Source organism: Dermacentor variabilis, chromosome 3, assembly GCF_050947875.1.
Source record: "Dermacentor variabilis isolate Ectoservices chromosome 3, ASM5094787v1, whole genome shotgun sequence".
Lineage (NCBI taxonomy): Eukaryota > Metazoa > Arthropoda > Arachnida > Ixodida > Ixodidae > Dermacentor > Dermacentor variabilis.
The window spans coordinates 208,973,136-208,996,470 of NC_134570.1; the positions used below are offsets into that span (position 1 = coordinate 208,973,136).

Below are 23,335 nucleotides of genomic sequence, written 5' to 3' on the forward strand. Positions count from 1 at the left end.
TCGCTCTGTGCTAGAAGTGCATTAACCACTTTGTTCAGCCTGTCCGTTTTTAGTTGAGTGGTATGGAGCAGTGTTACCTCCATGATGCCTTTGTGACTGTAGAAATTCTTTATTTCTACCGACACGAATGCGGTTACGTTGTTTGACTTTGGGCTGCAGTCTAAACTTTGCAAACGATAAACGCAGGTTTTGACGACACCTGTCGGTGTTGTTTTATTCGTATGGCGAACTTCAGTGCATTTACTGTAGGCGCCCACTGCTCCCTGAAATCAGTGGCGTAGCCAGAAATTTCGTTCGTGGGGGGCTCAGAATGCAGCTCGGCCTCCTCCTAGGAGGAAACATTAGGTCGGATGCTCCTATCTAAATGCATGTAGAAGGAGAATTCGTTTTTCTCGGCCACCACTGCGCCAAATTTGATGAGGTTTGTCGCATTGAAAAGAAAAATTTTAATTCTAGTGATTCTTAAATTCTAGTGAAAGTGGCAAAAATCAAACATTTCCAGAAAACGAAACTATGAAGTTTACAACTCTGTAAATAAGCATGAAAATTGATATCACAATTCTGTGAATTGCACATAATAGTACATCTACAGCGGACAAAATTGATGTTACACATGACTCCCATAAAATTAGGTATTATGGAAATACGGCTTTTGCAGAACCCTTGTACATACACAACCAATTCACGTAAGATACAAATTGACATATGAAATTTGTCAGCTTTGAATAGTGTAATGGATGCCGTTTACAGAACCGCGATATTTGTTCTTGATGCAGAGCTATTAATTTGTAAACTTCGTGCTTCTATTTTTCTCGAAGTTACGAATTTTTCAAAATATTTTAAACAAAGTTCGGGCCCTAAATCGAAATTCCGCTTCGAACAGACACAAGAATTTAGCTTACTCTCTCAAATGCAACAAATTTCATTAAAAGCGATTCAGGAGTTATCTCAGAAAAGCGTTCCTGCGTTTTACATGTATCTGAAAAGGCCGCGTCGGAGTCGGGCCCGAGCTAAAGCTTTCTCATAACCAATTTGCTTAGGGACGGAAGAAGACGAAGTGTCTTTCAGGCAGAACGCCGCCTCTTCCAGCTCTACTCATTTTGTGAATTTCTTAGACTTTTCCAGTGAACTGCTATTTCCTCCTTAACTGCGATGGAGATGGAGCCTCACGCGCGTCCGCAGGACACGGCAGTGCCCGCGGCGGCTGCCTCCAGGAAGCGCAACGGCACCGAGAGCGACACTGACATAGACGACACCATGCAGTACTATGTCAGCAGTGAAGATTCTTGTGACGACGCCTTCGAGCTGGTGTGGAGTCGTAAAGCAAAATGAAGATTTCTCAGCGCATCATCGAATTCGAGTGAGTCCACCGTGAGATCTTCGCGGGATACCGAGGAGCTCACCATCCTGTTCTCGCCAGTTCTCGCCACTGACAACCTGAGACGACTCAACAGGCAAGCCGTGTCTTCACATCTAGAGGTGCTGGTTCCAAACGAAATCAAAGACATCAGAGTGAACACCCGTAAGAACGTGCTAGAAATTGACGTAGAACACGCTGCTGCGTTGGATTCCTTGCGCAAGGTCACGGAACTTGGCGGGATGAAAGTCCGCCCTTATATTCCGCTGGGCAAACAAGTCCGTACTGGCGTAATTTACGATGTTGACGAGACCACTGTCGACTCCGATCTGTCAATCTTAATCAAGCCAGCTACGGAAAACACCATCATCACAAACGCGTTTCGTCTCGGCACGTCACGGTGTGTGAAGATCATATTTAAGGGCGAATCCCTGCCATCGCATGCAAAAGTGAGCCACTTCCGACACACAGTTCGCCCCTTTATACCAAAGCCGCTGCAGTGCTGGAAGCGCATGAAGCTTGGCCATGTGAGTAGTGTGTGCAATAACACTACCGTCTGTTCTCGCTGCACTGGGCCCCACACCACAAACGCGTGCGAGGCCAGTGCGCTGAAGTGCACAAACTGCAGCGGCCCTCACGATGCATCTTCGAAGGAATGCCCTTTGATTCGATAGGAAATGCAAATATTGAAGAAAATGGTTAGAGACAAGTCGTCTCACCTAGAAGCAGCAGCATCTATTAAGCGACGACGATCACGTCGCCGACGTCGATCAAGAGCCTCCAAAGCCTCTGCAGAACGCCAAATACGTATATTACCACCCACTCTTCCGCCCAGGCCAAACGCAGTCAGCTCAAAGGACAAAGGTGCATCGAACAGCACGGCTGCTGACGCGTGGCCTGCCCCGAGGCTACATGCCCCTACTGAGGGAAATTATACTTCTACAGCAGGGGACACTTCGTCTGTTCCTGATAAATTGGCGGACCAAGATCAACAAATTGTTGTTATGATCAGCTCTCTGGGGAGTGCTATTCGTGTTCTTCTGAACAGGCTACAGACGCCAACAGCTCGAAGTGCATTGCAAGTACTGGATGCCATCAGTCCGGTTCTGGCGAGCCTTCAGAAGTCCAGTGCTTGAGAACTTCTACAGCAGAACCATGGCTCATCGACAACAACGATCGTTCCGGGATGATGTGAGAAATGCCTCCATATTCCAATGGAATGCGAGAGGCCTGAGGTCCCGTATTTCGTATTTTCGACAGTTCGTATTTGAAAGCCATTTTCCTATACTGGTCATCTGTGAACCGAACATATAAGCCTCCATAAGACTATCGGGATATGAATCTTTTGTTTCAAACACGTGTGTCCGTAGTAGTAAGGTTCTGGTTTACATTCGCAAGGACATTACGTATTTTTTCCAACACGTAGCGCCACACGACGGTAACCAGTACGTCTGTGTTACTGTGAAAAAGAAGAGGCTGTCTTTTACTCTTATTGGCGTCTACCTTTCCCCAACAAGTCAGCTTGATAGAAAAAGACTGCAAGATATTATGGCTGCTATTCCCGGTCCTTGGATAATAACAGGGGACTTCAACGCTCACCACCATATATGGAGAAGCTCCAGGATAAATTCGAGGGGCAGGTCACTAATATCCTTTGCATAAGGCCACAACCTGTGTCTTCTAAATGACGAAAGCCCGACAGTTCTGCGAGGAACTACGTGCAGCAGCTGCCTTGACTTTGGTGTCACGTTGCCTGACTTTGGGCGTGCAGTGGTTCACAGATATCGAAACCCATGGAAGTGATCATATTCCGACCTATGTGAGAATCGATGGACTAGACGCCGCATTACCGGTCGTCTCTCGCCAAATCGATTGGTCAGTCTTTCAAGATCGCGTAGGAGGCACATGCAAGACACATATTGCACGCAGATTAGAAGACATAATTGCAGACGCTATGCAAGATTGTACACGCTACTTCACACATCCATCAAAGCGTACATAGAATGACATTGAATTGGAAAGGCTTCGTGCACTACGTCGCTGAGCTGAAAGGAGGTACAAGCGCACGAAGTCAATTCTTGACCTCAGAGAAGCTCGGCGCATGCAAAAGAAGATCAAACGCCGAATGGATAAGCTAGCGGATCAAAGATGGAAATGTTTTTGCGACTCACTAGACCCCCGCAAGCCATTGTCCCGTGTGTGGCGTACCCTACGGGGTCTTTGCTCAACTCCCCAGCAACGAAACCCATTCAACGCCCTTGCTCTCTATCAAAACCGCCGTGAGATAGACGTCGCAGAGGAATTTTGCGCGAACGTCGCCGGCGGCACAGTTTTAGTCCCTGACATGGTTCTAGGCAACATCCCCGGCCCACGAGATGCAAGTATGGACGCTCCATTCTCTATGGAAGAGTTAGAAGCTGCTATGGCGCTATGCAGGTGTTCGTCTTCACCAGGGCCCGATGGCATAACATATACTGCTTTGCTCCACCTAGGCAGAGAAGCACGAAGAGAACTCCTCAGCCTTTTTAATAGTTCTTGGCAAGATGGTGTCGTCCCACAGGAATGGAAACGTAGCCGCCTGGTACCGCTTCTAAAAGCAGAAAAGTCGCCGCTCGAACTGGCATCCTATCGGCCTATAGCTCTTGCCAGCTGCGTCGGGAAGCTAATGGAACGTATGATCCTCATGCGTCTCGAATGGTACCTTGAACACCACAAAATTTACCCTGACTCTATGGCGGGATCTTGACGCGGTCGTTCATCGATTGATAGTGTCATCGATCTAGTATCATCTGTGGAACAACAAAAATCTCGGAAACGATTATCAGCAGCCCTCTTTCTTGACGTGAAAGGCGCTTACGACAACGTTTCCCATCAAACCATTCTAGACGCACTTTTGCCAATTGAACTAGGAGGGCGAGTATATCAATGGGTCAGTAACTACTTGACACAAAGGTCCTTGTTCGTACGTACGGAAGATGGTCCGACTACCGACCACTACACATGCCGAGACGTTCCCCAAGGCGGTGTTCTAAGGCCTATTCTTTTCAACCTCGCGCTTCTTGGGCTGACCGAATCCCTACCGGAAACAGTGAGTGCTTCAATCTACGCCGACGACATCTGCATCTGGACATGAGCGGTCACTCGCCTGCAGGTTCGCGCACGGCTACAGAAAGCAGCAACACAGGCATCTGACTACCTTCACACACAAGGCCTTACCATCTCAACAGAAAAATGTGCGTTAGTCGCTTTTACGCGAAAAGCGATGATTCCTTATCCAGTATGCATCAATAGTCAGCCTATCTCCTACAAGAGAAATCACCGGTTTTTGGGCGTCGTTGTAGACCGGGACCTCACTTGGAGCCCTCATGTTGCCCACTTAAAGAAGAGGCTCACATCTATTGTCACGTCTTCAAGTTCATCGCCGGAAAAACATGGGGATCATCAGTGGGCTCCATGCTACATTTATATCGAGCACTGTTCATCGGATTCCTACGCTATATATCCCCCGTGCTTGCTAAAACTTGCAAGTCAAATCTTAGAGAACTTCAGAGCGTGCAGGCGCAGGCACTACGCGTTTGCCTAGGCCTTCCGCGCAGCGCCTCAACAGCTGGAACCATTATAATGGCTCAAGACCATCCGATCACTACTTACATTAGCACCGAAACGCTTAGAGCCCATGTTCGTCATGTTTCACGGGTGCAGTCAAGCTCTCTTGCGTGCCTGCCAGAACGACGACCTCAGGCGTCCTTCTCCAACAAGGTCAGCATCCATCGTGCCTCCTTACCATCGGGTTTCACACCCTCAGCACGTTCAACCTCAGCTTTGTGGTGTTTAAAACAACCTCAAGTGCGTCTTACGGTTCCAGGGATAAGAAAGAAGACCGACCTGCCTACCTTGGCCTTGAAGCAAGCAGCTCTGGATTGTTTGCACACTTTCTACTTTGATCGAGTCCACATATATACGGATGGCTCTTCCACTTAGACCAGCTCCACCAGCGCAGTAGTTATACCATCACGATCACTATGCCTCCAATACAAGATTTCTCACTTGACATCATCGACCGGTTCGGAGCTTGTTGCCCTCCGAGGTGCCATTGATTATATTGATAACCAACCGGCTAATCAGTGGGCTATAATCTGCGATTCGAAGGTGGCCTTACAATGTCTTCTGGCATCTCTTCGTCGCGGGTCATGTGAACAACTCGTGTCGGAGATACGAGAAATGCACCATCACATGATCGCGAAAGGACACGACGTCGTGTTTCAGTGGCTGCCTGCTCCATTGCGGTATCTCCGGCAACGACCTCGCTGACGAAGCTGCTAGAAAGGCACACGAAGGAGCAACCCTTGTTTCAATACCTTTACCGCGGACCGAGGCAGCCCAACACTTAGGCGAGCTGGCGCACTCTTTGACATTGGCGAAGTGGCGCACACCTGAATTCACTCAACATCGCTTGCATTCCCTCGATCCATCTATGCAACTGCGGCTGTTACGAGGTCTTCCGCGAAATAAGGAAACAGTGCTGTGCCGCTTACGTTTGGGCGTCGCATTCACCAATGCTTATGCATTTCTGATTGGAATGGCTGATAACGCCGAGTGCAATGCCTGCGGTATCGAGGAAACCACAGAACACCTACTGTGCTACTGCCCATCTTTTGAAAATGAAAGGCAAGACCTCTGCACAGCTCTCAATCAGCTAGATGGAAAGCCGTTCACCTTGAACAAGCTCTTGGGACCATGGCCTCGCATATCGCAGCTACAAAAGGACACAAAAGCGCTGCTGCGATATATGAAAGCGACCGGATTGAGTCAGCGTCTGTGATCCGGACTGAGTGACCGACTGATATCCCCAATGGACTTTCTCTTCTTTTAATCTTTCCGTCCCCCTTTCCCTTTCCCCAGTGTAGGGTAGCCAACCGGGCTCAGTCCTGGGTAACCTCCCTACCTTTCATTTATCATTTTCTCTCTCTCTCTCTTGCCTAGGGATCAAATACATGAATAAAAACTGCATTGCCAGTGCCAAAGATGCTGCAAACGAATTCTTGAACGCTATGGAGTGGGTATTGTGTTCTTTCCAGCCGGTAGCTTTGCATTCTATTGCTGAGTGTTTGTTTTCCGTCACCAGTATTTTGTGGTAATTCTCGCTTTCTTCCGGGGAACGCTGTTCCCTGCCCGACGGGAATGGAAGTGGAGCCACCCGCACTCCCACCTGACGTAGCGGCGCCCGCGTCGGCAGCCTCAAGGAAGCGGAACAGCCTCTCGAGCGACAGCGAGGCTACCCTGATAGACTCGACCGAGAGCGACGACAGCTCCGACGACGACTACGTGACTGTCCTGAGTCAGAAAGCAAAGCGGCGGATGCTTAGGGCCTCTGTGGACACATCTACTATGAGGACTCCGCAGAGTTCGCCGAAGTACACAATTCTTTTCTTACCTGTGCTACCCTCCGACAACATGAGGTTCCTCAACAGGCAAGTTGCATCGGTTGAACTCGAGAGACTGTTGCCAAATGGCATTGAGGACGTACGAGTCAACCCTCGGAAGAATATTGTCGCGGTAGACGTCGCCCAAGCGTCGGCGTTAGATTCTCTGCGAGCCGTCACTGTTCTCGGTGGCATGAACGTCCGTACCATCATCCCGATGGGAAAAGAGACTACTACAGGCGTCATATATGACATTGATGCGGCCATCTCAGGCGAGGATTTACCACTTTTGATAAAGCCTGCCAATCATGGGACCCAGATAATACAGGTGGCCCGTCTCGGAACTTCCAGATGCGTGAAAATTGTCTTTAAAGGTGACTGCCTTCCATCGCATGTGAAGGTAGGTCATTTTCGACATGCTGTCCGGCCCTTTGTTCCCAAGCCGCTTCAGTGTAGAAATTGTCAGAAATTCGGCCACGTGAGCGCCGTCTGTGGAAAGTCTGCTATATGTTCCCGCTGTGCAGCGCAACACTCTGCAGGCAACTGCCAGGCAAAAACTTATAAGTGTCCGAACTGTCAAGGGCCCCACGATGCCTCATCAAAGGAATGTCCTACAGTTAAGCGAGAACTCTCCATCTTGAAAAAAATGGTGAGGGACCGGTCGACTCATCGTGAAGCAGCTGCTGACGTCAGGCGACGTCGTTCTCGTCGCAGACGCTCATCAAGGTATTCTGCTCTCCGCACAAAGAATACGCGTGCCGCACAGCCTCTTGCTGTTGAATCTGCTCCAACCTCGGTGCAGAACGTTTCCAAGCCGTGTATGGATAACGGAGCATCTCAAAAGAATGCCGTGGATGAGGAATGGCCACCACTGCCAAGGATAAGCCCTGTGGAAAAACCCCAACAAGGAAAGGCACCACAATGCTCCACCCCTCATCCAGATGAGCTGACAGAGCATGACCGCCGAATTGTAACAATGCTCAAGTCTTTGATAAATGCCATTCGCACGCTTGTGGGCAACTCGAATACGCCAACAGCTCGAAGCGCAGTGCAAGTGTTGGATGCCCTGAGCCCAGTGCTTGAAAATCTTGCATAAGCACAATGGCTCTTCCACTGCCTTCATTCCGTGATGAAGTGCGTAGCGCGACGATTTTCCAGTGGAATGCCAGAGGACTTAAATCACGGATTTCATGTTTCCGCCAATACGTTTTCACGCACCGATTTCCTGTAGTGGTAATATGTGAACCGAACGTGTCCAAAGCGCTAAGACTCTCTGGATACGAAGCCTTTATGGCGTCGACGTGCGGGCAATCCAGCAAAGTAATTGTTTACATCCGTACAGAACTGACTTACATTCCCCACTCGGTGCAGCCTCATGATGGAAACCAATACGTGTGTCTCCGTATTACAAAGAATAAAGTGGCCTTCACCCTTATCGGCGCCTACATATCCCCATATAGTCGGTTCGACGGTGACCGATTGCGAGACATCCTGACGGCGACTACTGGACCCTGGATAATCACGGGAGACTTTAATGCTCATCACTTGGCTTGGGGAAGCTCCAGAATAGATTCCAGGGGCCGGAAACTTGTGGAATTTGCTTCCGACCATGAACTTAGCATTATGAACGATGGCAGTCCGACGTACTTGCGTGGTTCGAACTACAGCAGCTGCTTAGACTTGACCTTGGTGTCACGGCAACTTGGTCAAAATGTTCGATGGTTCTCTGACATCGAGACTCATGGTAGTGACCATATTCCCACCTACTTAAGTATCACTGGATTTGGAAACTTCTCCTCCTGTACTTCCCGAAAAGCATATATAAGGTGGTCAACGTATAAGACAAAGGTGGAAGAGGCATGCAAACAAGGATTTACCGGCACCACTGAGAACCTTATTACAAGTGTACTGGAATCGTCTAAGTACACATTTACATCCGCTAAAAAACGTACGGATTTTGACATGGAACTTGAGCGACTTCGAACGATTCGCAGAAGAGCCGAGAGGCGATACAGGCGCACGAAGTCAATTCATGACCTTAGAGTCGCTCGACATATACAGAAGAAAATCCAACGTCGTATGGACAGGCTGGAGGAGCAACGGTGGAAGACGTTCTGCGAATCACTTGACCCCCGCAAGCCGCTGTCTATCATATGGAGGACGGTGCGCGGCCTTGGCTCGTCTCCACAGCAACGACACCCATTCTCAGCCCTAGCCCTCTATCAAGGCCGCTCACAGGTAGATATAGCCGAAGACTTCTGTGTGAAGATTGCGGGCAGTGTGGTCACCATCAGTAGCGAAATCCTGGGTGAGGTTCCTGCGACACGCTTCCCAGAATTGAATGTGTCCTTCTCACTTGAGGAATTGGACGCTGCTTTGGCCTCCTGCAGGCGCTCATCGTCGCCAGGACCAGACGGCATCACCTACGCTGCTTTATGCCACCTAGGTGAAGATGGCCGAAGCAGACTACTGGAATGTTATAACCAGTCATGGAATGATGGCGTCGTTCCTGAGCGGTGGAAGTCCAGCCGCTTGGTACCACTCCTGAAGCCTGGAAAGTCGCCACTTGACCTAGCGTCCTACCGACCCATTGCGCTGTCCAGCTGTGTCGGGAAGGTCATGGAAATAATGATTCTCACCCGCCTAGAATGGTATCTTGAGCGCCACAACGTATACCCCGATGCCATGGCTGGTTTTAGAAGAGGCCGTTCCTCTATTGACAACGTCATCGACCTAGTCACGTCTGTACAACAAGAAAAACACCACAAGCGTATATCGGTTGCACTATTCCTCGACGTGAAAAGCACTTATGATAATGTAACGCATGAAGCAATCCTTGATGCCCTGGAAAATAACGGAATTGGTGGACGCATGTTTCGGTGGATTCGGAGCTTTCTATTCAAAAGATCCTTCTTTGTGCACAGTGCAGATGGCCGAACTGCTGACCATTACACTTACCGTGGCGTCCCTCAGGGTGGGGTTCTTAGCCCCACTTTGTTCAACCTTGCAATCCTTGGCCTTGCCGACGTTCTACCACATACAGTAAACCTTTCAATATATGCTGACGACATATGCATATGGGCCTCGGCAGTTACACGTCTCCAGGTGCGTGCACGGCTCCAAAAAGCAGTGACCCTAACATCATCGTACCTGCGTGCGCAAGGCCTCAGCATTTCGACCGAGAAGTGCGCCTTAGTCGCCTTTACCCACAAGCCCATGACCTGGTACCCCATTTCTATTGACCACCAACCAATTTCCTACGCAAAAACTCACCGATTCCTAGGCGTTATTATAGACAGAGACCTTTCATGGAGCCCCCACATCTCATACTTGAAGAAGAGGCTTACTTCTATCTCCCATATACTAAGGTTTCTTGCCGGAAAAACGTGGGGCACATCCGTGGCATCTATGCTTCAACTATACAGGACGCTCTTCCTAGGATACTTGCGATACAGCACACCGGTGCTGTCCAATGCTAACAAAACTAACATCCATGTCCTACAGAGCATTCAAGGCCAAGCCCTTCGAACATGTCTGGGGCTACCTCGAAATGCTTCAACCGTGGCAACAATTGCCACCGCGAGAGACAACCCAATAAGGACCTATATAGATATCGACGCACTCCGGGCGCATGTTCGCCATATTTCCAGAGTCCCTGACCACCATCTCGCTCACTTGCCTGAGAAAAGACCCAAGGCAGCGTTCTCCAGATCAATTGCGGCTAACCGGCACTCTTTGTCTTTGAGGCACTCACCCGCAACAAAAACGCCATCCCCTATGTGGTGCTTGAAGAAGCCTCCTGTGTACCTCGCTGTTCCAGGAATAGTGAAGAAAGCTAGCCTGACCACAGCGGCTCTCAAGCAGATCACATTGGAACTTCTGCATTGTTCATACGCTAACCGAATTCATGTTTACACGGATGGTTCCGTCTCGGAAAATTCTACGGGCGCCGTTGTTCTACCATCTCAATCGGTCGTCATCAAGTTCAAGACTTCACACGTAACGACATCTACAGGTTCTGAACTGGCCGCTCTTCGCGCTGCTGTCGAATACATTGAAAAAGAACCGCCCAACAAATGGGCAATATTTTGTGACTCGAAAGCAGCCCTCCAGAGCTTGCGAAGTTTACGACGTGGCAATTATGAACAGCTGGTGTCACAAATCAACGAAACCTGCCATTGCGCATCTGAAAGAGGACATGATATCATATTTCAGTGGCTGCCGGGACACTGTGGCATCGTTGGTAATCACCTCGCCGATGACGCTGCCCGACGTGCCCAGGCTGGCTCACCGACACTCCTTATACCTTTATCCAGAGTCGGAGTCAAGAGAGCTTCGCAGTCTCGCTCGTGCAATCACGTTAGGTTGCTGGCATACACCACAGAACTCTAAGTGTCGTTTACACAGCCTCGACCCATCACTGAAACTTACATTACCAGCGAACCTTCCACGACGTGACGCAACACTGCTGTGTCGGCTGTGGGTAGGAGTAGCATTCACCAACTCCTACAGCTACCGTATTGGAATGGCGGATTCACCAATGTGCGCTAAGTGCAAGTGTGAAGAGACCATCAGTCACCTTCTGTGCCACTGTTCTCGCTTCGATAATCAACGTGAGACTCTCCAGTGTGCCTTAAATAGACTGGATGACAGGCCATTTACGGAAGCGAAGATCTTGGGAGCCTGGCCTCACAGTTCATTGGCCCAGAAAGCCGTTCGAGCGCTTTTTCGCTACCTGAGGGCAACAGACTTGTGTGCCCGACTATAGACGTCCTACACTTAAGTTCTCTCTCTTCCTCTTTCACTCCCCATTCCCCTCCCCACGTGTAGGGTAGCAAACTGGACTCAGTCTAGTTAACCTCCCTGCCTTTCCGTCTTCCCTTCTCTCTCTCTCTCTCTCTTGAACGCTGTGCACTGTCAATACAAGTAAAATATGTATTTTTCATATAATATTATACTCGTATGTGCCAAAAATTGTGCCCAACATAACTGATGTCAATGCTCCATGTTTTTTGTCTATTTAGTAAGTAAAGGAAATATCGCACGAACTTTAGAACTATGCATCAGTTCGAAACCAGCAAAGCATTGCATGCCGCTGATATGAAAAATGTAAAGGCCATGAAATGAACAAGTTGAGGACAAATCTGTTAATGAAACTTTGTCATTCAAGATTCTTGTTTACATTCTTGTAAATATGCAACGGCCAGTGAAAAATCTCAATGACGCTGTCGTTTGTTCCAATGTATTACGCAGGAGCAGCTGTCACCGGTCGTGTATCGTGAGTAGTTGCACCGAAATTATAGTCGCAACAGGGAGCACGCATAGAAAGCAGGAATTCTGCAGAATGTACGAGGGCGAGTCAAATGAAAGTGAGCCAATGCGGATATATGACGAACGGGGTACTTTATTTAAATGTAGCCTCCATGAGCATTTAGACATTTGTGCCATTCACAAACGAGTCGCGTAATTCCCGTCTCATAAAGCTCCTTGGGTTGTTGCTTCAAAACGTCGGCAACTGACTTTCACGTCATCGTCCGGGACGAATCTGGTTCCCTTGAGCAGTTTTTTCGGTTGCCGCAACATGTGGAAGTCGCAAGGCGACAGGTCTGAGCTGTATGGCGGACGTTGCAGCATTTCCCACTTGAACTTTGCCAGTTTTGTATTAACCACATCAGCGACGTGGGGACGGGCATTGTCGTGGAGCAAGATGACCCCATTCGTCAATTTTTAACGTGGTTTGTTCTCGATTGCGACACGCAGCCGATCCGGCGTTTCACAATATCGGAAACAATTGATAGTCTCAAGATTTAGCAAATTCTATCAGTAATGGCCCCTGACGATCGAAAAACAAAAGTCGACAACACCTTTCCGGCGAAAATGACGACCTTTGCTTACTTTGGGGGGGGGGGTGAATTCGAATGTTTCCGTTGTAAGCTTTGCCGTCGTGTTGCAGGCTCGTAGTAGTGGTATGATGGTTCGTCTCCGATCACAATTGCAGGCAAGAAATCGTCACCCTTATTGTGATACCGGATCAGATGAGTAAAGGCAGTGCCGAACTTCTCCGTATTCCGGCGGTGGTTCAAAATCTTGGGCATCCATTGCGCACACAAGAGCCAGTAACCGAGATGTTCATGAATTATGGCGTGAACGGTGATGGTGAACCGAACCGTGACTGATGTTCACACGCTCTGCCAGTTCATCGATGCTTATCCTCCATTCTCGTGTCATCAGCTCATGAACCTTTGCAATTTTGTTAGGGGTGATTGCACGATGGCTTTGGTCCGGTCTGGGATCGTCGTTGCAAAATTCATGTCCTTCTTTGAACCGTTTGTTCTAAAGCTTCACAGTGACCAATGAAATGCAATGTTCAATACACGGCAGCCATACGGTGACTAATTTCTTTTTGGGAAACACCTTCAGCTGTCAAAAACCTCATGGCACCACGCTGCTCAACTTTTGGAGCGTCCATTACGTCACGCAACCATGTTCAACCCAGTGTATGAGCGCATTAAAGAACATTTATCCACATACCTGCGTGTCCCTTTTATAAATAAGAGATGCCTATATGCAACGCGCAGGCCTTGCAGATAATGAACAGAACCATAATTGCGCAGGGTGAGTAGGCCCACATTCATTTGACTCGTCCTCGTACATTGCAAATGCGAAGATACAATGGAATATACAAATGCGAACATACAGCTTGATAAAGGGCAAAAAAAGTGCCACTGGAAACAAAGTTCACTGCACGTATGCACAAAACCTCGCAACAAGATATCTAAACATAAGTATAAGTCGCCAATAAATCTACGTATCTAAGAAAAAGTCATGGTATATAATGGGTCAAACAAGGCAAATAAAAATGTTGCGCAATCACACATTCACAGAATCCTAGATCCCGCACTCATTCCACCCCCCCCCCCCCCCGCTATTTATCACGCGCGACGGAAGGCGGCGCGCTTGCTCCTCACTTTTCTCCCTTGCGCACACAAGACTCTCCCCCTCCCCCGCCCCTCACACGCTTTCACTCGCACATTCACTCGCGCTTTCATTAGGCGCGCGGTCAGGGTGTTATCACCCTTGGACTTTATGCGGAACATGAGCGCGACGGCGACGGCGACGGCAGGAATGCGCCTAGAGTGTCCATGTAATTGCTAACGCAACAATATAATAAGAGTATCCGGCAGCTGAAGCGTCCTATGGCCCATTACTTCCGCAAAAGAAGTAACAAAATAGCACTTTCACCATGCGACAATTCGCTGCGCCGCAACAACGTTTTTTTCCCTTTTGTGGAGCGGGGCACCGTAATGAAAAAAAAAAAACACAAAAGAAAGTATATGGCTCACAATCGAATGCCTACTTTGGGCAACTAGTGTGGCTATTAAAGGAATATCGAAGAAAACACGAGACTCTTGGTCCACCAAGAACCATGCGCATACTGCTCGGTATCCTACACCGGTGAGACATGACTTTCTGCAGACGTTGCGCTCAAGCGAACGCGGTGCAATCCGTCGAGTCCCCACAGTGATGGCGGCGAGCGACCATTGTTTCGTTTTCTCATCTGCTAGCTAGAAAGCGTCCAAAACTCTGCCAGGCGAAAATGCACTCGGACAGAGAAAACCGAACGCGCACAAAAGTGCGCCGTGCGGTGGTCGGGGAAACACGAGAAAAACGCATGCGCTCTGGCTGGCTCTTGCAGCCCGCGGGTAGGGGAGCGAGAGCAAAAAAACTGAAGAGGCTCAATTCGTCCTCGCGATTAAAAGTCAAAGTAGAAAAAATAAATAAGAACGTAGTTACCTTGGCTGGCTTTAGTGTCTTCACTGGCTGCTTTGGCGCAGGTGAAAAAAAAATGTTGATATTTTTTATGTGATACCACCACAACGCGTCGCCTCATCGAGCCTCGCTGCGGGCTTTGTCAACTTGTCTGATAGTGAGTTGATTTGGCTTGTCTCGTTGTATGGCCCGATGTACGACTTTGGAAAAGGTAATGAACCTTTGGCATCAAATATTTACGGGAACATTAAACTTACAAAGTTCCGCAGTTGAAAATCTAAAGCGCACGTTTGGAAATGTCAATGCACCTTTCACATCAAAAGTTTATGGGAACTTTATACCCATAATGTTTCGGAATTGACATCCATGCGCTCCGTAGAGTCCATGATAGAGTGTAGATTCCGCGGCTTCGGCGAGATGCTGTGGCGAGCCCGTTTGCCATCAAAACGTCCTTGAAACTTTGTGCACGGATGGGGCTGCTTGCGTTATGTGACTCCCGGTGCATGGGCGTCGGCGCGAAATCCAGCCCGAGTTCGCAATTTTCGCGGTGAAATGGCTTTTCTAGCGTGAAAAAACGTTCTATACAAAATCCAGAATGATTTCCGGCGTGGGGGGTTGCTTTGGTCGGCGGTGCATGGACAGCACGAAACAATTTCCGGGGGGGGGGGCTGAAGACCCATAATCCCCCCCCCCTGGCTACGCCCCTGCCTGAAATGTGGACCTGTCAATGGGCCTGCGAAATTGAAGTGCAATTTGCACGAAGTTATGCTCGGTCTGTCCCAGTCCGGAACTGGGGCTCGTGGCGGAGTGCGTTGATTAACCTGGCATACTGTACACTCTGCCGCAAGTGTCTTGATATCCTTGTCTATTCCTGACCTCCACACGTAGATGTGGGTGCACTTCTTCATTGCAACAATGCTGGTGTCCGGCGTGAGTGAGAGCGGAGGCTTGTGGGCGAAATGGGCCTGTAATGACAACTCGTAACTCTGGCGAGATGCAGCCACAATGACAGCTCAACTCCGTAGCTCTCTTGCGAAAAGTTTGGAGGACGATTAAGCTCCGCCTTTAAGAGATGAACGCGATAACATTCAAGGACTCCTGGCTGATTCTCACGCTTCCCGCCAACTGCAGCTTATCTACCTAATGTTTAGCGGAAAACAATAGCAGGGATGCACGAAGGCGAGCTTTCGCATAGAAGCGCGGCCGCTTGCATCGGCCGCGGGTCTGCGGAGGCGAGCGCCATCTGTGTGGTGTTGCTGCAAAGAACCGAGCGGGGCGCGCCGCTTTACGAATGGTAGAAAGGCTGGAAAAGTTGTTTGTATTTGCGTTTCCACGTAGCAGAATTATGTTATCCAGTACACTTAAATTATAATCCGACGCTATCATGCCTCTTGGTTGTGTGTAAGTTGTACTTCACGATTTTTTGAACATGTTTTACTGTGAGAAATTTTATTAGTTCAGTAACGCCTTCGAGCTACGCGGAATGCGTGCCTGGTTTGGTATGCGTGGTTCGTAATAATTTTTCACTGAAAAGACGGTCGGCGCGGGACACCGGCACCAGATTCTTTGCGACGCGGCGCCCTTATCGCTATCACGTTAAAAGCGTTGAAGTTGTCTTCTTGTAGTTTTCGAGCGTTTGGGGGTGGGGGGGCTGTCCTGTAGAACTTTGTAGAGCTAGGACAATGTCGGGTCATCTTATGTGGCCGTTGCCAACACGCAGCCTACTTGAAGCGAGTTCTCAATGGTTTCGTTGAGGGTTAGGTGGCTCAGCGCGTCGGTGCTTCTTGGGTCTACGACTTTGTGTACCGCACAGGAAACAAGCACCGAAACTAAGGGAGCCTGTGTTATCCGCGCCTTCCTTGTCCACGCAAGTTCCGGCTTGCGTTCTCACTGCGCCTAGGTAAAGCAAAATCAAGACTCCAAGCATCTCAACGCGCTCGCTTGCCCGCGAGGAGCTGGATACTTGAAGAACCGCTCAGCAGCCTTGAAGTGGACATTCATTCTTTCGCATTTACAAGTAATAGGAAGTGCTTAAGTGTCCTGAAATTTTTTTATGATGGATTACGGCAGCCATATAGAATCTGTTTGAATATTCACTAAAATATGCACTCAAGTTTTCTGCACTACCTGACTGTATAGTACCACAATAACTGTTGGTATATATACTGAATTTGACATTTTTTGTTGATCTATTAGGGCACCGTAGAGTTTCACTCTGAATATTCCTCAATTACATGATTGAAGACACGGATGGGATCCATTGCTAATACCGCTTCCTGAATTCAGTCTATTATCTGGTTTAACGGAAGTCGAGCATTGCCCTGACTCAAGAGCAGATTATCTTGGTGACTATTTTACAAACTACCAAGACTAAGGTAATGTGCCCATTCTTAGGTTTTGTCTTTAAGGGCTTTTATAATTTTTACACACTCCCATGCCTTCAATACACAGGAATTCACCCGTGCATTAACACGATATTCCAATCGAATACTTACCAGTTCGTACAACGTCTAAATAAATAAATAAATAAATAAATAAATAAATTGTAGTGGAGAATATGGTATGTATCGTTATGCACACTGCCATCGCTTCGGCTTGAGACCCGAGGTCCAGCTGCTGATGCCAAGAGCTAGGACTGGTCATACAGAGGTACTTGCAATCCCTCGGACGAGCTTCAATAAATCCACTTTTCGTTTGGTGGAAGTGCGGGGTAACTTCCAAAACTGTAACTCCAAAGCAGGACGGCTACCTACTGCGGCGATAAAGCCTGACAAAACCACTCAGGCAGGTACACCACAGCCTCCAGCTGTCATCGTTTCTGGTGTGGTGCGCCAGCGTGATCCTGACAGCTTTAGTGACACCGATGATCATCACGTGAAGGATTAGTTCTCATCGTAGGAACGGGTGAGCCAACACAACAAGTGGGACGATGCCACCCAGTTGCACAACGCGCTGTTTCTCTTAACCGGCCATCGCGAACCTCTGGTTCGGAAACCACGAACAAGATTTCACAACGAGTGCATTCAAGACGAGTTTCGCAGAAGTGTTCGGCCGGCCCGCTGTGCACAAACGGCGTGCTGAAGAACGCTTGCGTGGGCGTGCGCAACATCACGGAGAAACTTTCACAAGTTACATCGACGATGCCATTGACCTGTGTAGGCGCGTGAAATCTTCAATGGCAGATGAGGACAAGATAAAAGGCATTATGATAGGCATCGATGAGGACACCTTTAAAATGTTAGCTAAGGATGCCCGTACAGTAGCCAAAGTTGTCAATTTGTGCCTAATTTCTGACGAGCTACGCAAACAACGCATCTTAGCTCGGCGCCCACCACCTACGGAAAATTCTAGCACATTTGTTATGGGCGACAACCAAACAACTCTGCTGACGCAGATAAAAGGATTTGTGCGTGAGAAGGTCGCGTGACAGCTCTCCATTTTGCAAACAACGGAGAAGCCTTCTAATAATTTGGCTCCAGTGATCCGACAGATGATTGAAGAGCAAGTGAACGAAGCTCTTTTATCACCGTGTCGGCTGCCTCCTTTGGCCGCACCTGTGACGTATGCTGAACACGTTGTAAGGGCGCGTCGCCTGCTGGAGTTTTTTACTCTGCCTGCAGCTCCTCGCCCGCCGATGCTTTATCCTCCGACTTCGCCTCGCCAGCCGGCGGCTTCCTTTCTCAGCGCACAGCAGCAGGGAACAAATCCTTGGCGCACTGCTGACAACCATCTAATATCCTACACCTGTTGTTCCCCGGGACATGTAGCACGCTTGTGCCGCCAACGCTTCCCGGCCTTCATGGGCATCACGCGAGCCCCCAGCTACGGCTTCCGACCATTGCGTAGGCCACAACAGCCGCCACCGAAAGCCTACGCTGCTGATGACACAGCAGCTTCCCATTCACAGCTCTATGATACTCATCGCTCGCCTTTCCCGCGTCGCCGCTCACTCTCACTTAGGCGTCATCAACACAGCTCGAGTACCACTGAGGCTGATAACTTATTTCCGCAGTTCCTGAGGCATGAACTGCGTAATCATCGGAATATCAAAGTCCTCGCTTTTCACCCGCCAACGTTATTGGAGAGCCCGTTGATGGCATCAAATATCTTGTGCTCGTCACTACAGGTGCTGCTGTATCTGTTACTAGTGAAAAGCTTGGTCGTTCATTACGGAAAGTTACCATGACACCTTCGGTGCTATCGCTTAGAACAGCTAGTGCACAAGAAGTTCAGCTAGGCGCTATGTGCACTGTCAGGATGCTGATTAGAGAGATTAGGTATTCGTAAAATTTTTCGTGTTTAATTGTCGCTCACACGATGTAATTCTCGGCTGGGATTTTCTTTCGTGCCATCATGCCATCGTTGACTGTGCGTGTGCTGAGGTTTAGTTCTCCGTTCTGTGAGACTTACCATCTCACAACTTTCAAGTCCATGATCTTGGAAGGATTTGTGTAGCTTCAGATACTGACCTTCCTTTTAACAGTGCTGTAATTGTTCCTCTTTCATGCGCACCGCTTGCCGACGCTACGACCATGTTTGTACCAGCTGCCGCCTTCAGTCGCCGCCAGCCTATATTATTGCCTTTCTTCCTCTTTATGGTACACCAAAGTGCTGCAGAAATACTGGCTTTTAACCGAGTTTCGTACAGTTTGGCTTTGCACGGTGGCGAGATTATTGGCACCATCGAGATTGTGGGCGCTAACGTTATTGTGCATTTTCCTGTTGCCGACGATGTGGCTACTGCTTACGTAACAGCAATTATGCCCCATAGGCCATTTGAATAGACACCGCCGGATGTTTTTTGTCGCTCTGTTGCCGATAGCCTCGATCTAACACAACGTGAGTGGCTACTTAGCCCTTTAAATGATTTTCATGAATCTTTTGATTGAACCAAACGTCATTAGGCTGTACAAGTACCGTTTCACACCACATTTATACGGGACATCAGGCACCATTATGCCAGTGTCCCTACCGCGTGTCATCAACCGAGCATCATTTCATCACAGAGCAAGTTGAGGACATGCTTGAACGTGGTGTTATCAAACCATCCCGCAGTCCTTGGTCGTCTGCAGTAGTACTAGTTAAGAAAAGAGGTGGCTCGATTTGTGACTGTGTGGACTATCGCCTCAACAACATTACACGCAAAGATGTCTACACTCCACCGCGCATAGGTGACGCCTTGGATTGTCTACATGGGGACGAATTCTTTTCCGTCTTTGGAGTTGCCATCGGGCTATTGGCAAGTGCCGATATATGAGTCCGATCACTCGAAGACAGCTTTCGTTATGCCTGACAGCCTGCACGAATTTACGGCAATGCTATTCGGCCTATCCAATGCGCACGCGACATTACAAAGGACGATGGACAATATTTTACAAGGCCTCAAATGAAAGACATGTTTGTGTAATTTAGACGACGTGGTAGTTTCCTCCATTAATTTTACCACAAATCTCTCTTGTCTACGCAACGTGCTTACTTGCCTTGCCACCGCCGGCCTTCAACTTGAAAAAAGTACCGCTTTGGAGCCCGCGAGCTGACAATGCTTGGCCACATCGTTTCCAAAGACGGCGTCCTTGCCGACCCTGACAAGCTTCGCGCTCTCGCAGAACTTCTGCAGCCGACTACGGTGAAAGAGCTCCGAACTATTGTCGGTCTCTGCTCTTATTTTCGTCACTTTGTGCCCAATTTTACCTGCGTCATCGCACCCCTGACAAAGTTCCTGGCTGGCCCTGGCGATATTCACGATTGGACTCGGAAATGTGACCGAGCTTTCACCACTTTGCGTCGTCTGCTTTCCTCAATGCCCGTTCACGTTACTAGGACCCGAGTGCTCCGACCTAAGTTCATAGCGACGCCAGCGGCATTGGTGTAGAAGTCTTTGCGCAACGCAAGCCTGGCTTCCCGTAATATGTGGTTGCCTATGCGAGCTGTGCCCTCAGAGAGGCAGAAACCAACTATTCTATCACAGAAAAAGAGTGCTTGGCTATAGTTTAGGCTTTAAGCATATTTCTCCCTTACTTGTATGGCCATACCTTCAATGTTGTGACATATAACCACGCACTATGCTGGCTTGCGCCACTGATAGACCCGTCGGGTTGTCTTAGACGATGGCCTCTTCGACTCCAAGAATTTGACATTTGTGTGATCTATCACTCCGAACGTCAACATTCTGGCGCAGATGCGCTCCCCCGAACACCCATGCGATCCGACGAACCGCCATCCTTCCATGGATTGCCCTGTTGCGACGCTTACTGTTGCTGACATGCCGTCTGAACAGAGGAAAGATCTGGGGATTGCATCTCTCACTGACGTTCTCATCAATTCTTCAACGGCGACATGCCGTCGACCCCTTCGTCGCCAAGCCACCGATTTTGGGCCATGGGATGCCATCTTGTATCGCCGAAACAATCAGCCGGAAAGCAGCAAATGGCTTCTGGTAATCCCTAGGGATATGCGTTCCGACAGGTGCACGTATTTCCAGGCAGACCCACTACAAGCTCATGCTGGCGTCCTGAAGTTGTACGAGCGGCTCCACCAGTGGTACTACTGGCGCGTCATGTATTCTTATGTCCGCATATAGATTCGGTTTTGTGCAGCCTGCCAGCGACGCAAGACACCTCCTGATACGACAGGCTCCTGCATCCTTTATAGTGTCCTGCGCGTCCTTTTGACCGGGTTGGCATGGACCTTTATGGGCCTCTTCCATGCACTGACAAGAATGCCGAAACTGCTGCATTTGCTTCAACTGCTGCTCGCGACTTCACCGCGTTCATCTTACGGCATTTCATCTTAAGGCACGGAGCACCGCGAGTACTTCTGAGCGATCGAGGCCGTGTCTTCTTGTCCGAAGTTATCAATTAGCTACTCGCCGCGTGCCACACTATTCACACACCACTGCGGCGCATCGCCCACGCACTAACGGCCTAACGGAACGATTCAACCCCACTCTTGGTGATATGCTTACAATGGATCTTGCGTCTGTTCATTCCAATTGGGACGAAGTTCTCCCTTTTGTGACGTACGCGTATAATACGGCTATGAAGGCTACCACAGGCTTCTCACCATTTTTTCTTCGTTATTGACGTGGCCCACCCTCTACCCTTGACCCCGTACTACCGTATCACACGGACGCCTCTGAATTTCCGCCTCTTTCCGAAGTTGCTCGCCATGCTGACGAGTGCCGTCAACTGGCTCGCTCATTCATGTCGGATAGCCCAGGCATCCAAAAAGATCATCGTGACAACAATCAGTCCGTACAGTCCTTCTCCGTGGCTCCTCACGTCTGGCTTCGGCTGCCCTTCCAATCTCCATGCCTTAGCCCAAAGCTCGCTCCGAAATATCAGTGTCCGCACCGGATCCTGGAGTCTGCATTGCCTATGAACTATGTGATAGAACCGGTGACGCCACCTTCGGACAAGCGCCGCCGTGGCCGCGAGGCGGTTCACGTCAGGCGTCTGAAGCCGTACCACGACTCCTTCATCGTGTCATCACCTTAGGTCTCCAGGATGGCTCATCTTGGCCGGGGGGGCAAATGTCGTCGGGAATATGCGTCTAGCGCTCTGCGCACTGCCATCGCTTCGGCACGAGACCCGAACTCAAGCTGCTGATGTCAAGAGCTAAGACTGGTCATACAGAGCTACTTGCGATTCCTCGCACGAGCTTCAATAAATACCACTTACAAAATAAATAACTAAACAACATAACCACTGAGAGAGCTGGGAGTACGCGCTAATCTGGCTTATCTAGATTTAAGAACGAGTTGTGAGTGATACGGGAAAGTTTGTTACCTCGCTAAAAAATATATATAGCAGTGTTATATTTTTTGTGGAGAAAACAGTAATCACAAGAAACACTTACGCATGTCCTATTTCGTGAGCGGCGATTTGCACCCCAGAAAACATTCCAGGCTGGTCTTCTCCCACGACACCTTTCCACTTAGTGCAGATTTTCCGTGGATAAGCCATACCTGTGACAAGATTAGATGTTATAAAAGATATGCTCACAAAATAGCAAATGTTTAGGCCAATCCAAAGGCCGGTAGCTGTTTGAGTGAATTTTTATTTTGGTAATGCTGCTATCATTAAGGTCTACAGAAAACAACAGAAGAAGAATATCAGCGCATTCAAAGGTATTCATGGGATCGAGTGATATTAACAAGCAGTTGTTGAATAAAAATCAGGTACTTGATTTTCACTTGGTCGTAACTGCACACGAGGCACAATTGCCATTAAAGCTTTGCTTCATGAATGATTGTTCTCCTGGTAATGTAAAGAATGGGAAGGTTAGGCTATCTGTAAATGAAGAAATACTTATAGCGACCTCAGATGGAAAACAATTTTCACGACTGCAATGGTCTATTCGCTACACTTAGTGATGTAAAATGTCCGGAAATTTTGAAGCCATAGGAAAAATAACATGCGAAGAAGCTTTTCCTGAAATTTAGAAAACACTGGGAAACCTATTTTAGCATACGAAAGCAAAAATAGCAGACGATGGGTTGCATGCACAGACGTGTTTATATGACACAGCATGACAAAAATGTCACTTTTCTTATTCTCACGGAAATTCTTGGTAACTTACGGAACTCTCATCATCATCGGCCGTGCCATTAAAGCTGTGTGCTTTAATGCGAGCTAAGTGCATCCTCGCTTCCTTCATTAAGGACGCGAGGTTGGTGCATTTTTTTGCTCACCTTGAGAACTATACTTTTTAAGATTATGGATGGTATGTGTTCGCCAAGTGGTCACTCAGATAACCCACAATGGCTAAATAATAGGTGACACAA

General features: G+C 48.7%; 1 protein-coding gene across 1 annotated transcript in view; it reads right to left on the reverse strand.

Annotated features, from left to right (window-relative positions):
- Positions 1–23,335, reverse strand: part of LOC142574411 (venom metalloproteinase antarease TserMP_A-like) — a 220,333-nt gene that overhangs the window by 56,230 nt on the left and 140,768 nt on the right. Inside the window, exon 10 of the mRNA XM_075683501.1 lies at positions 22,408–22,516. Within this exon, the coding sequence (XP_075539616.1) occupies positions 22,408–22,516 (109 nt within the window). The remainder of the gene's footprint in view (positions 1–22,407; positions 22,517–23,335) is intronic.